The sequence below is a fragment of the Phycodurus eques genome, chromosome 10 (assembly GCF_024500275.1).
Source record: "Phycodurus eques isolate BA_2022a chromosome 10, UOR_Pequ_1.1, whole genome shotgun sequence".
Lineage (NCBI taxonomy): Eukaryota > Metazoa > Chordata > Actinopteri > Syngnathiformes > Syngnathidae > Phycodurus > Phycodurus eques.
This window is the reverse complement of record NC_084534.1, coordinates 3,855,093-3,869,101: the sequence shown is the minus strand read 5'-3', so window position 1 is coordinate 3,869,101 and position 14,009 is coordinate 3,855,093. Positions and strand designations below refer to the sequence as shown.

General features: G+C 39.7%; 2 protein-coding genes across 6 annotated transcripts; one reads left to right on the top strand and one right to left on the bottom strand.

Moving 5' to 3' along the window:
• The first annotated feature begins 221 nt into the window (after positions 1-221).
• On the top strand, positions 222-8,718 carry fbxo2 (F-box protein 2). Of its 4 annotated transcripts, XM_061688245.1 has the most exons (7): positions 222-300; positions 2,642-2,705; positions 3,392-3,435; positions 6,120-6,246; positions 7,499-7,591; positions 7,671-7,809; positions 7,899-8,718. In XM_061688245.1, exons 4-7 carry the CDS (start codon positions 6,167-6,169, stop codon positions 8,031-8,033), a joined length of 447 nt encoding a protein of 148 aa, XP_061544229.1. In that variant the 5' UTR covers positions 222-300; positions 2,642-2,705; positions 3,392-3,435; positions 6,120-6,166; the 3' UTR covers positions 8,034-8,718. The 4 variants fall into 4 exon arrangements, with proteins under 4 accessions (XP_061544229.1, XP_061544227.1, XP_061544226.1 ...); XM_061688243.1 differs by lacking the exon at positions 3,392-3,435; XM_061688242.1 differs by lacking the exon at positions 3,392-3,435 and having other exon boundaries at positions 256-481.
• Positions 8,719-8,911: 193 nt separating this feature from the next.
• Positions 8,912-11,672, bottom strand: svbp (small vasohibin binding protein). Of its 2 annotated transcripts, none has more exons than XM_061687987.1 (3): positions 11,419-11,672; positions 10,280-10,405; positions 8,912-10,181 (listed from the first exon to the last, which is right to left on the bottom strand). In XM_061687987.1, exons 2-3 carry the CDS (start codon positions 10,391-10,393, stop codon positions 10,095-10,097), a joined length of 201 nt encoding a protein of 66 aa, XP_061543971.1. In that variant the 5' UTR covers positions 10,394-10,405; positions 11,419-11,672; the 3' UTR covers positions 8,912-10,094. The 2 variants fall into 2 exon arrangements, with proteins under 2 accessions (XP_061543971.1, XP_061543970.1); XM_061687986.1 differs by having other exon boundaries at positions 9,175-10,181; positions 10,280-10,418.
• Between the last annotated feature and the right edge of the window lie 2,337 nt (positions 11,673-14,009).

Below are 14,009 nucleotides of genomic sequence, written 5' to 3'. Positions count from 1 at the left end.
CTTGTCTTGTTTTCTTTTGCTCTATTGAGTTGATGTGTTGATGTCAACATCTTTAAGTCCAGGCATTTCTTATTGCCTGGACTTATTCTTATTCATTAAACCGTACTTGTGATTTCTTCCATCATTGGTGTTTGGCATTTCTGCTGAGTGTGTGCATGTGTGTTTCTGTTGAGTTTGACTGCATGCATGCTCCCTCCCCACCCTTGCAATAAAAACCCAGCTGGCACAAGGGCGCGTCACTGCAGAGGGGCTCAAGTGTCCTGAGAAATAGACGGAACACCAGCTTTTCCCTTTGGAGCTGTGAGTAACATGCTGTTGTACATGTTATGACAGAAATTGATGAGTTCTGAAGTATATTTTAGTATGCATGCATGTGCATATAACATTGAGTGAGCAAGGGTGGATTACTCAACTGTATTTTTTAGTCCGAGAGAACATGAGTGAAGGAGGGAGACTATTATCAACAGCAATCCAAAGAGAGGTAATGTTGAGGTAAAGTAAAAATAAATATACAGTATGTACTCTACACCGGTTCCGATGACTCATCGGAGGCGATTTTTTTTGCTGATCGCTCTTCTGTCAGCTTGATCTTGATGGATGACTGATCCTCTGTGATACTCTCTATTCAGCACGGAATGAGGCTGGCTTTGCATTTGCTCCATGTGTTGTGTAGTGAGTCAGCAGACCGGGTATTAGTGCTTTCATCAATGCAGGACCAAATATTGTGTCCACGTATTGCAGACGTTCAATGTTTTTTTTTTGTTTTTTTTTTTGTTAAGTCACCTTTTCAGCTTTCAGTAAACCCATCCAAGTAGCACTGTATGTAGTAGTGTATTAACTATACTTTTTCAGCTCAAGGCCCACATCAGAAAACTTAATAATTACTCCCTTTCATGCAAATTTACTAAAATACAGTACATGCAATGTTGAAGGACATAACAGACATGGATTTAACAGAACAAACATTCATTACAAAGACCTTTGCCGAGAAAGTGTGTCTTTTTTTGTGAAATTTTGTTAAAATAGTTTACAGCAGTGATTCTCAAAATGTCGTAGGGTTACAGGGTTGCCACTGCATCATGAAACCTCTTACCAAATGTGGCTAAACAGTATAGAAATCTTCTAACGACATTTATGTGTAGTTGGTCACAAAATCATGTTTTTATGTGGCTAAACCTTTAGCCACACTCAGCCAGTCCTCGTCTCTGGGAAGCCAATAAGCTTTAATGATGTGTGCCCAATTAAAACGACCTAATCATCATCAGCTATCGATATAGCCAAAAAATAACTCTTTCCTGTAACCCCTGCCTAAATGTTACAATGAATTTATATTAAGAACAATTATTTATTTTACTATTGAATTGTAAAAAAAAAAAAAAATCTTCAATCACATTACAATATGGACATTGATTAAACTTCGTGTCTTGTAAAAATGTAGCAATGCATAATGATGCGCTTGTCAGTAGCAGTAGCACTGCTGTCAGTGTCAGCCAAGTGTGGAGATAAAGTGGAGACACGAGTGCGCTTTTCATCACCAAGATGTGAGTATAAAAGCGGTTCAAATGGTAAACTATGCTCAATCTTGATTAATCTTCTTATCAATTCCAGTAAAACTGTTAAATTGATTCCCCTGTTATTTGCTAATGCTTAAGAAGGATCGTAAGAACTTGATGTAGAATTTTCACAAATTCAAACTTTTTAGTTGAAGATAAACAATATTCTTTGGTGGTAAATATTGGTAAGTAGATAATTGTAACGGACTTCAAAAGTAGGACAAATTTCTCTCAATTACATTAAGGGGGCAAAGGGGGAGGTCCTGACTATGTTTGCCGTGGGCCCCTACGTACGGCCCTGGTTGGAGCCCGCTCATGCATTGATGAAAAAGGCAGTTAGCTAGCTGCTAGAACGAATGCGAATTGCAGGACACATTGACCATCGACGCGTTATTAGGATTCTCACATAGTTTCCAGGCAGGACACGCCCTCCTCGAATATTACTGGCTCCAGGACAAGCGCCGTATCCCGGGAAAACATGACATAACTTACATTTAGCAGTGTTAATATGTTTCCCACTAACCCTAATCCAGCCTAGCCCTAAACCTAACCAGATCAAACCTCTTTGTTTTTTTTTCGTACAAATGTCATACATGTTTGGGATGGTCATCTCATTAAATCTGCACAGCCTGTCCTTCCCAATCGTGTTGCACCGGCGGCGTGTCCTGCCTGGAAACGATGTGTGAATTCTAATTACGCACCACTGACTCTTTAAACGTACGTTGGGGTAATAAATATGCGTGCTTCAATTCGCCGCCAAGAGGCATCGGGTCTTGTCTTCCCCGAGGAAGACCTTGAGCCTGACTGCTTACACTGGATAGCGGATTGACTAATTTTACAAAGCGGGGGGGGGGGGGAACTAAACAATTAACACTGTTCACACACCGCAGAATGAGCGTGCTCACTTTAACTTTCATCAGGAAGGCCTTTTGGAGTTTTGACACAGGCAATTTTGATTCGATTTGATTTGAGGCTGTACTTCAGGTACAACTGCGAAAGGCTGCTCGAGATTCATAAACAGTACGAGATGGGATTATAAAGTTAGGCAAATGCAATGTATCCTCTAAATTGCTTTTTATTTTGTCCAGGCGCTGCATACTAAGTGCGCTGTAATCATGACCAATAATCTGATAAAGAATCCCAATGGTGAAGGTAAGTTGTCTGCTGCTATAAGGTGGGGATGATATTGTCAGAAAGTCAACAAAGGGCCCCTGGTTTGATTTACCCCAGAAATTGTCAGTTAAGCTCCAAATTTAAAATCCATTTCTATTTAGTGATTGGATATTCTGGCTAGAAACAACACAAGAACATTTCCCAAGTCTCAAAGACTGCAATGTATTATCGGTGATAGAAGGTTCTGGGTCAGAAAATATATATATATATATATTCATTCATTCATTTTCCATATCGCTTCTCCTCACTAGGGTTGCGGGGCATGCCGGAGCCCATCCCACCTATCTTCGGGCGAGAGGCGGGATACACCCCGAACTGGCTGCCAGCCAATCGCAGGGCGCCTACTGTATAAACAAACAACCATTCGCACTCACATTCACACCTACGGGCAATTTAGAGTCTTCCATTAACCTACCATGCATGTTTTTGGCATGTGGGAGCAAACTGGAGTACCCGGAGAAAACCCATGCAGGCGCGGGGAGAACACTAAAACTCCACACAGTCGAAGCCGGATTTGATCCTCGCAGTCGCCTGAGTGTGGCTAAAGGTTTATATATATATATATATATATATATATATATATATATATATAATGTTTGAGAGCGAGCCACTGTTATTATTTAAACACTGTAATAATAAGCTGTTTTTTTGTATCTTGCTGACAGATGAGGAAGGTGATTCCGGATGTAGGGAGGGCCTTCCTACATGTGTGAGTCTTGCTGTGTTGTTGGTCTCCAAAAAAATAATTGCACGTGCCCTCTGATCCACAAACGACAATTCACAAGCAAAATGGAATATTTAAAAAAATAAATTAGGATAAATGTCCACACAAGATAAAAAAAAAAAAACGTGTAAATTGCGGATATATTTGTGGATTTGAAAAACACGTGTAAACCGCGGATGTATTTGAAAAACACACGCGCCAATAATTTTGAGACATATCTCTCCCCATATTAAACAACTCAGGACTGAGCACCTTTTGTTTGAAGCCACCCACTATTCAAGTGAGCAAAAGTATTGGAACATGTGACTGATGGTTGTTTCCAGATGGTCAGGTGTTGACCTTCCCGTTCAAATACGTTTGGAGGCGACGCATGGAAAGCCAAGACAACACCTAAAATCTATCAATAATCAAACAGCAATCCAGCCCCTTGTCAGTGCAAATGAATATCAGTTGGTTCAGTCCTAATTAATGGCCTACAAAAAGGTCTCATTGCCAAGGTGTGAGTCAAGACACATCTTATGATGAGTAAGAGCAAAGAGCTGTCTCAAGACCATCGCAAAGTAATTGTTGCAAAACATAACGATGGCATTGGTTCCAGGTGCATATCTAAGCTTCTGAACGTTCCCTGGAGCACAGTTGGGGCCCTAATACGTAAGTGGAAAGCCAATCATGCCACCATAAATTTGCCTCGATCAGGTGCTCCTCACAAGATTTCTGACAGCGGAGTGAAAGGAATTATCAGAAGAATTGTCGTAGAGTCAAGCACGACGTGGATAGCTTCAAAAAGACCTGGAATTAGCAGGTACTGTTCTCGCAAGGAAAACAGTGAGTAATGTACTCCGCCATCATGGCCTGTATACACGCTCACCACGCAAGACCCCATTGCTGGAAAAAAAAAAAAAAAGCATGTCAAAGCTTGTTTAAAGTTTGCTGAACAACATTTGGACAAGCCAGTTAAATACTGGGAGAATATAGTCTGGTCAGATGAGAGCAAAATTGAACTGTTTGGATACCATAGTGTACAACATGTTTGGAGGAGTAATGGCACTGCACATCACCCTAAAAACACTATACCAACAATAAAGTTCAGAGGTGGGAACATGATGGTGTGGGGCTGCTTTTCAGCAAATGGTACTGGTAAATTTCAAATTATTGAAGGGAGGATGCCATGGCGCCTCGGTGGGGCCGGTGACCTACCATGGGTCCCTTGGTATGGGACGTGTCCCGTCTGCCGAGCTGCTCTCGGCTGGACTCCTGGGCCTGATCCCGCCCCTCGATTGATTGGGTGGGGTCCTCAGCCACAGTGGTGCAGGCACAGCAATTACGGGACACTTCTGTCAGTCACTGTGCATGCGAAACTGTGTCAATTCACTTCCATGTGTCCGCAGGCACAAACTCTAGGACTTTTTCGCTGGGTGTAGTTATTGCGACAAATAACTCATGAATATGTGAATTGCTTGGGTAACCCCTGACACACACTCTCGTCCTAAAGACGTTTGTAATTTACATTGTCACTCCCACCACACTTGAGTTGTACAGCATTGTACTCCATGCTTCTTCTCCTGCCCTATCTTGTCCTGTCCTTCCCTTACAGGGTGTAGCACTACTGCCCCATACAACACATATCTAAAGTTTAATTGTTCTAGATAAATAATGATTTACTTTTCTCATCTTGTTTACAATTAGTGCTCTGTCTTTTGTCTTCTTTTCTGACTCCCCTCTAAAAAAAAAAAAAAAAAAAAGATGACTGGGCAAATGCAATGGAATGCATGCGACTAGTTTCTCCATACAGGAGGTGTCTTGAAGCTGTATTGCAAACAAAGGCTTTTGTACAAAGTATAAAATAAATACCAGTTAGCGTGTTCAATACTTTTTCCCTGTCTCATTTCACATTATTACACACAACTTAATTTCTGAGTTTGTTCCATTTTCTTTGTATGTATGGATTACTTGACTTGTTCCCAATATCTGGTGAAATTTTCATGTCAATAGCACCTTTGGAAATATATTTATTGAGAAAAATGGTGACGTGTTAATTGCTGATTTCAGCCGCTGTGTATGGCGGAACCGTGGACGACTGGTTAGCACATCTGGCTCACAGTTCTGAGGATCCGGGTTCAAATCCGGCCTCGCCTGTGTGGAGTTTGCATGCTCTCCCTGTGCCCGCGTGGGTTTTCTCCGGGTACTCCGGTTTCCTCCCACATCCCCAAAACATGCATAAGCGCTTAATTGCAGACTCTAAATTGCCCATAGGTTTGAATGTGAGTGTGAATGGTTGTTTGTTTATATGTGCTCTCTGATTGGCTGGTGACCAGTTCAGGGTGTACCCCGCCCCTCGCTCAGCGATAGCTGAGATAGGCTCCAGCATGCCCGCGACCCTAGTAGGGATAAGCGGTACGGAAAATGACTGGATGGATATATATACACTTACAATAGTATATATTCTTAATACCTTATTAGCTTTGCAATCATAATTTCCCATGTAACAATTCAGTCTTCAATTTACAATACTGAAATTATATCCATAGTGGTAATTATGTCCATATACAATAAAATTGTGATGGATTAGAACTGGTTCAACTTGATCTTGTGGGCGTGAGGTCAATAACATTGAAATATGCATGAAATAATACTGTAGTGAGCATCCTAAGACTGAGTTTCCCTCCCAGAGCAACTGAATTTCTGGGAGCTGACAGAGAATGGTGGGAGCGAGTGGATGGTGGAGGACATGCCAGGGGACTGTGGCCATGACTTCAGTGATGCAGCTGTGATGAAATACTTTGCAACCTCCTTTGAGTGAGTATAAATTACACAATTGTCTCCATAAGCATGACTCGTTGAGAATGCATTTTCAGCTTCCAACAAGAGGCCTGAGGAGCTTATCACAATACAGTGGAATCCCCATTGTCGAATACAATTAGTTCCATGACGCTGGTTGACATGCTATTCCAACTAGTTCAGTTTCCAAACAAATTGTCCATAAATAGAATGTAAAGTGAATCAATTTATTCCCAGATAAAACCTTGATTAGTGATCCAGATACATTTTTAATAAATATTTAACATGGGCATTGCGGTGTGATATTGGTTAGTTTGTCTGCTTCACAGTTCTCAGAATTAGAGGTTCGAATCTCACCTCCTGCCTTCCTGTGTGAGCGTTCTTGCTCTCGTTTGTTTTCTATTTTTTTTCGTTTTTTTTCTATTTACTCCGGTATCCTCCAATATTCGAAACTATGCTTGTTAGGTTAATTGAAGACTCTTAACTGTCCATAGGTGTGAATGTGAGCGTGACTGCATGTTTCTCAATATGTAAGCTGTGATTGACTGTTGACCAGCGCAGGGTATACCCCGCCCCTCTCCGAATTTCATAGGCTTCAGTTCAACTGCAACTCCGACCCTAATGAGGACCAGTGGTGTAAGAAATGGACGCACATTTATACATTCCCAACTGTTATACAAGAAAAGTTCAACACTGTAAATTATCAATCCACCCATCTTCTATTCCACTTATCCTGTATAGGGTTTCAGGGAGCCTATCCCATCTAACTTTGGGAGAATGGCGAACTACACCCTTGACCGCTCGCCAGTCAATTCTCCAACACATTTAGAGACAGACAACCATTCACGTGAACATTCACATCGTCACTATAACTGAACCCAATATGTCTGCATGGAAGTTAGGTATCCAACTATACCACTTGCGACTCCCATCGTATATTAAAACTAAAATAATGAAAAACATGATGGCTGTTCAAATGTTTTATTTTTTTTCTTCCACAAACTTTAATGTTTAATGAATATGGCCATTTCACATCTTTGGTATGGTCAATTTAAAGTCATCAATTAACCTAGCACACTCGGAATTGTAAAAGGAAAACTGGAGTACCCAGAAAAAATATGTACAACTGAAACATGCAAAAAAAAAATGTCAGAGCTGAATTTCAAGCCCAGTGGGGTAGACCTGCTACCTACAGTACATGCACCGCAATGATGCCCCTCTTTGAAAAATATATTTTGTCAATATCAAATTAAGTCTTTTTGCATCCTAGGCTCTGTCTGAAGAGACAGGTGATTGACTTATTTGAGGAAGGTTTCACTTCTGAACAGCTCGATGCCCAACCTGTCGTATCAGTGGAGGACTGGTGAGAAAAAGCAAATACACTCACTCAACCTCTAACTGGCTTGTGCCCACCACAAACTAGTATTGTACACATCCCACAGGTACTGTGGGAGGCAGGACTGTGGCTGCACCTACCAAATAACAGTATATCTGCTGGATGAAAATCATGTGGTCATGCAGGAGTTCAGACCAGAACCTGTGACTCTCGACCCAGAGTGTGACGACTGTTCATGGAAACAGGTGAACATGACAAGAAAGTATGTTAGTATGCTGAGTATGTTAAGTGTTTGCATTTGCCCAAATGTATTGTAATTCGGTCTCATCTCCAGGTCAACCACACATTTTCGGAGTATGGCCCTGGTCTGCGTTTCATCTCCTTTGAACATGGAGGGCAAGACACAAAGTACTGGGAGGGGTGGTTTGGAGTGCGGGTTACTGGGAGCTCTGTTACTCTTCAGCTCTAGGCAAGAATAAAAAAATGGAGAGAACGTGTGATGGTTTCAAGATGACCACTTGTCGTATCCACCACTAAACCGGAGTACTGCACATCATACTGTACATGTTGCAAGCTAGTTGGGAAAAACTTGCCCCTATTTTTGTGGGGTTCCAAGCAGTAATAAATATGAAATACAAATGGACCACTACAAGTAGACTGAATTAACGATAAAGTGCATCATCTCTGGCAAGTGCAGTGTATGAAATGATTAAGATTGTAGAATTGAATGATGAATTGATTGAGTGGTTGAATGTTTGGTGAAATTTTATGCATTGCTGTAGCTAATGTGCTGAGGTTTAGCCGTTTTCCCACATTGACTGGAAGTTACTGATACTCACTGCACCATACTATGTACAACATAATGAAAGCAAATGCAGAACTCTGATACAAATCTTCTATCAATAAATTGATAACAGGCTTATGTGTTGTAGATTACAGGGGTGTTGAAATGCACATTAACAAGAGTTGTTTCAAATACTTTAGCCACCTCTAGATAGAATTGGGGTGGCATGGTGGACAATGAACTAGTTCATTTTTGAACCAGTGAACTTCAAAATTTAGTAAATGTATGACTGACTAACTAAACTGGTTCATTTTTGGAATGGTGAACTGAACTTTGAACTAGTTTGCGTAGAAAATTAACTTTCCCAACACTGATCCTGTATTTTCACATTGCAATATACTGGTATATTGCAGGTTTAAAAAAATAAAAATAAAAATCTGTCTTTTTTCCCAGTATCGTAAAGCCCTATTATCCACACATTTTTGTCATTAAAAAAATAGCATTAGTACCTTTTTTACAGGTAAGATATTTATATTATTTATATATCTCAATAGATTGTGCCAGCTGAGGCCCGTGCGTGTGGATACACACACATTAACTCAATCACTGCCAGCCTTCCCAGTTAACATGGACATTTGACTTCTAAAGCCGTCAATGGCAGTGAATGTGTTAAATCAATTAATCCAACAGGAAAAAAACATTTGATTGCAAAGTTTTACATGAACACGCAACATATCTGGTGCACATAGTGTGTTCATGAGAAGAAACAAAACTAGATATACTGTATTAGAAGAGTCTGAAACAATACTGGACACTTTCAAATGCAGAGGAGGGATTCAATAAGATGTCTTTTCTCTTGGCAAAGGTTTACTCGGTAGTTCAAGTGGTCAAATAATACACAATACAGTTTACACTACAATGGGAACTGTCACAAAGTCTCCTGCTCAGAGTAGACATACTTTACATACTAAACACAAATGATTTATGACGTGACTGAAATGAGCATTCAGGCTCAATGTAACCAATTCATGACATTAATAAAGGACACATGAACACATATTTGATGGTTGTGTACCAAATATTCTATTCTGCTAATCTATTCTGCTTCCTCAAATATGTTCCGCACCATGCTAACAGTGCATTGATAACACTTAGACTAGTAATACTCTATGGCATATTCAAGACTACAAATTTAATAGCATGATAACATGATTCAATATAGACAACCTCAACCTGTATAAGTTTGTCTTTCACCATGTGTGTTAGAAGTGGGGAAGTCTATAAAGCACATGCTATCATAAAAACTGCTATCTGACCAGCCCTGTACTCGTTGGGTGTCATTTTAAACTGCAATAGACAGGTTTCCCGTGCCGTCACACACCACCATGTTGGAGGTCAACACACTGTCTTATTCTGATGCTTATTAAATGTTTGAAAAGAGAATCCTCCTGATCTCAAACACCAACATGGCGGACAAACAAATACTGATAGCTACTGTAGTATTATAGGGCACTGTCCCAGAAACAGTTGGAAGTCGGTCCTAAAACCATTGAAGAGGTGTAGTACTGTATAATATATGATTTAAGAAAAGTCAAACAATACATGCAAATACTTAACAGAAAAATGTATTTGTTCAAGCCAGTGGGGGGCGCGGCATACGCATATGTGCAAGTGATAAGAATGCTACAACCTCTGCCTCAGTTTGAGCCATGAAAAACCCTGATGAAGGCAGCAACGACAGCATATTCATTCTCCTTGTGGCTGCATCTGTTTACAAAAGGCCTCAAACTGCTGATGTTCCAGTTCCGTCATCACCTTGTTCAAAGCATATATCTATATGTGAAGATAGGTGACACAGTGGACAGTTAATAACAAGACACATCTGTACTACTTATAACTACATGAAAAATAGATCCACTGATCTCCGTTACCTCTGCTCTCTGCCGCTGTTTGAGTTCCTGCTGTGCAGACTTCTGTTTTGATCTGTCTCCTCTGGTTGGAGTAGAGTTCAGCTTTGGCTTGTCCTTACGGCAGGCGGGTTCCATTGTGATTGTTCTCTGCTCAAACAACCTAACCCGTAAATAATGTTATTTCGCATTTATAAGATATATGTCGTTACAGTGCCATGAAAAAATATTGTCCCCCTTCTCAAATTCTGATCTTTTTGCATAATTTCCCCACTTTCCACAACCACAACTTTTTCCGAATTCGTAGTTGACAAACCCCCTTCAAACCATTTTTGGTGAGGCCATTTTTAACTCCATACATGTCCGTCTTTATTATTTATTTTCTATGCTTCTGCCAAATTTGATGTAAATTGGTCAACAGAGATATTTTTAAATGAACAGCTGGCCAGGTTCCTTGTGATATCACTCCAACCTGCCATGATGGCTCATATATGTATTTTATCAATTTACGGAGTGTTTGTTCATTCTTGACTAATTTTTTTTAAAGCATGGCACTGATTATAACAAAATGTTATTTAGCCTTATTTGCTGTATTTGACTCCATTTATATTATTTTACATTGGTACAGTTTATTGCTTTACTAAAAAGAGGCTTTCAGATGATTTTGTGTTGAAAATTGAACTGCATATTCATTGTACTTTTCAAATTATGATATATTGTTATCTCGGGATTTACCAATTGTTTCTCACAGTTAATTAGTTAATTACAAATTACTTGTATACGTTTCTGCGTTTAGTAACTTTCCAATGATACCAGGCTTTTCAAAATTGGATGAAGATTAAGAAAGTTACTAAAATTTGAAACTCTGATTCAACAACAACAACAAAAAAGTCATCCCTAAAACCTCGACCGCCATTGACTTTGTATTAAGATGCCGGCCAGAGATTGGTGTCTTTTCACCAATATTAAAGAGCCATAACTTTCCTAAGTCACAGGTATATTAGTAATATTACCCTTTGAAATTTGACACACATGCCAGTTAAATGAAAACCACTGAAAAAGTCCATTATACACGATAAATTCAGCATCTGTTGATGGAAATACATTTGTCCCATCAACTAAACAAATATTAAACACGTCTCACGATGGTGGCGTTTACTTACTATTTGTCAGGTAAGCGAACGCGAATCTTAGCCAGCTACCATTCAATTGCTGACCCTAATGGAGGACAAGGCTATGATTATGACAGGACACGGCTTACTGAGAAACATATATATTAACGCGTATATACTTAATGGCGAGAATAACGTAAAAGTATACAGACAGTTGCTGAAACGACAATAAAGAGTGACGCTAGCTATTAGCCCATGAATGAAAAACAACTGTTACATGGGTGTTACAAATAAACAGGTCCGTCTACTAGTTTGTTCGAGCGCGACACAAAGTTCCACGTACTGCTGCTTGTCTTCTCATCGTTAACAATACACTGTCGGCATTATTTATTAGATATTTGAACACGGCCGACCTTAAATAAAGGAAAAAAACGAATAAACGAAAACAAATGCAAGACTAAATATTGTCATATGGCTTCTATTATCGGTGGTGGAGGTTAAACAAAAATAGGTCAGTTGTCAAACGTATATCCTTGTTGTTTTTTAGTAACACACACACACACACACGCGCGCGCGCACAAACTGAACGCAGATAATATAATTTGAATTATATAATAGTCTACATATTCTATTAATCTCGTTTGATTAAATGCCGGCCTACGATTGACCACAAGATGTCAGCCTCACATCATTATCCACGGAAAAGTTAGTCTTGGTGACGTCATTTGAACCTGATGGCTGCAGTTGACTTCAGTTTATAGGTTTAACTTTGTTTTTTTAATGCGCTGTGTGTCCTTCCTTAAATTTTACCATTTAAGTACAGATTGTTTTATTCCACACAAGTACGCTCACACGCACACACTCACATAAAGTACACATACAGTGTTTTTAGTGTGTACAGTAAGCTGTATCACCGGAATATGGAGTGGGCCTGACACCAGCCACAGTGGTCCGCAGCATAATTATCGCTTCAGAAATAAAAACAGTCATTATAGGGTACAGAACAACTAAAAATGTCTTCTCAGGACGAACTGAGCTGATATTTTTTTGTTGTTGAAGTCTGAATGTGTGCATATGTGCCATCTGGCAGTGCTGTACCACAATAGGATTTATGGTGCAGCATACCAAAGGTTTACCTGGATTTATCCTCTGACTGCAGGAGAGTGCGCTGCTTTGGAATAATATCCTGAAAAATGCATTGCCAACCAACAACTGTCAGGCCAACAAGTGCCCCTGAAGCATTTATGTATTATCAACATAAAGGCAAAACTTTCATGAGCAGCAAATGTGTCTACTGAGCAGTATATATGCAAGTAATCTTATAGTGTATTAAATTTTATATTACATATACATCAAAGACACATTTCTGGAGGTAATAATATAAATGGCTTTCTCTGTTTATCTGTGATTAAAAGACTTGATCAAGTTCATAAACTGAAGATTGAGTGAATGCATCCATTGGTTGTAAAATGTGGCATGGAGCAAAGTTCAGTCGCAAAACTAACTGCTGGGTAATTGCAGGTTTTCGTGGTCAGAAAAGCCTCACACTCAGAAAATCCAAAGTGAAAGACGTCACTGTGTCGACCACTGTGTTTGATCGACAAGCAGTTTCGTGGAAGAGCAATGTTGAAATACCACAGTGCTGTCCTATGAAACCAGTTACTTACTGTAAATAATTGTATTTGTTTAAAATGTTTTTAAAGAAACTGATACTAAGCAAAAGAGGTACTGTTATTTCTTAACTCCCCATGGATGGCTCAAGTGGACTTACGTACATACATTCACAGTTGATTACAGTCAATGCAAATGTGCGTCTCAACTTTTCATCACATTACATTACAACCCCAATTCCAAATGAAGTTGGGATGTTGTGTTAAACATAAATAAAAACAGAACACAATGATTTACAGATCATGTTCGACCTATATTTACTTGAATACACTAAAAAGACAAGATATTTAATGTTCAAACTGATAAACTTTATTGTTTTTGGCAAATAATCATTTACTTAGAATTTTATGGCTGCGACACGTTCCAAAAAGGCTGGGACAGGGTCATGTTTACCACTGTGTTAGATCACCTTTTCTTTTAACAACATTCAATAAATGTTTGGGAATTGAGGACACTAATTGTTGAAGCTTTGTAGGTGGAATTCGTTCCTATTCTTGCTTGATGTACAGCTTCAGCTGTTCAACAGTCAGGGGTCTCCGTTGTCGTATTTTACGCTTCATAATGCGCCACACATTTTCAATGGGAGACAGGTCTGGACTGCAGTAGGCCAGTGTAGTACACGCACTCGTTTACTATGAAGCCAGGCTGTTGTAACACGTGCAGAATGTGGTTTGGCATTGTCTTGCTGAAATAAGCAGGGGCATCCACAAAAAAAGACGTTGCTTGGATGGCAGCATATGTTTCTCCAAAACCTGTATCTACCTTTCAGCATTAATGGTGCCTTCACAGATGTGCAAGTTACCCATGCCATTGGCACTAACACAGCCCCATACCATCACAGATGCTGGCTTTTGAACTTTGCATCCATAACAGTCTGGATGGATCTTTTCCTCTTTGGCCCAGAGGACACGACGTCTACAATTTCCAAAAACAATTTGAAATGTGGACTCGTCGGACTACAGAACACTTTT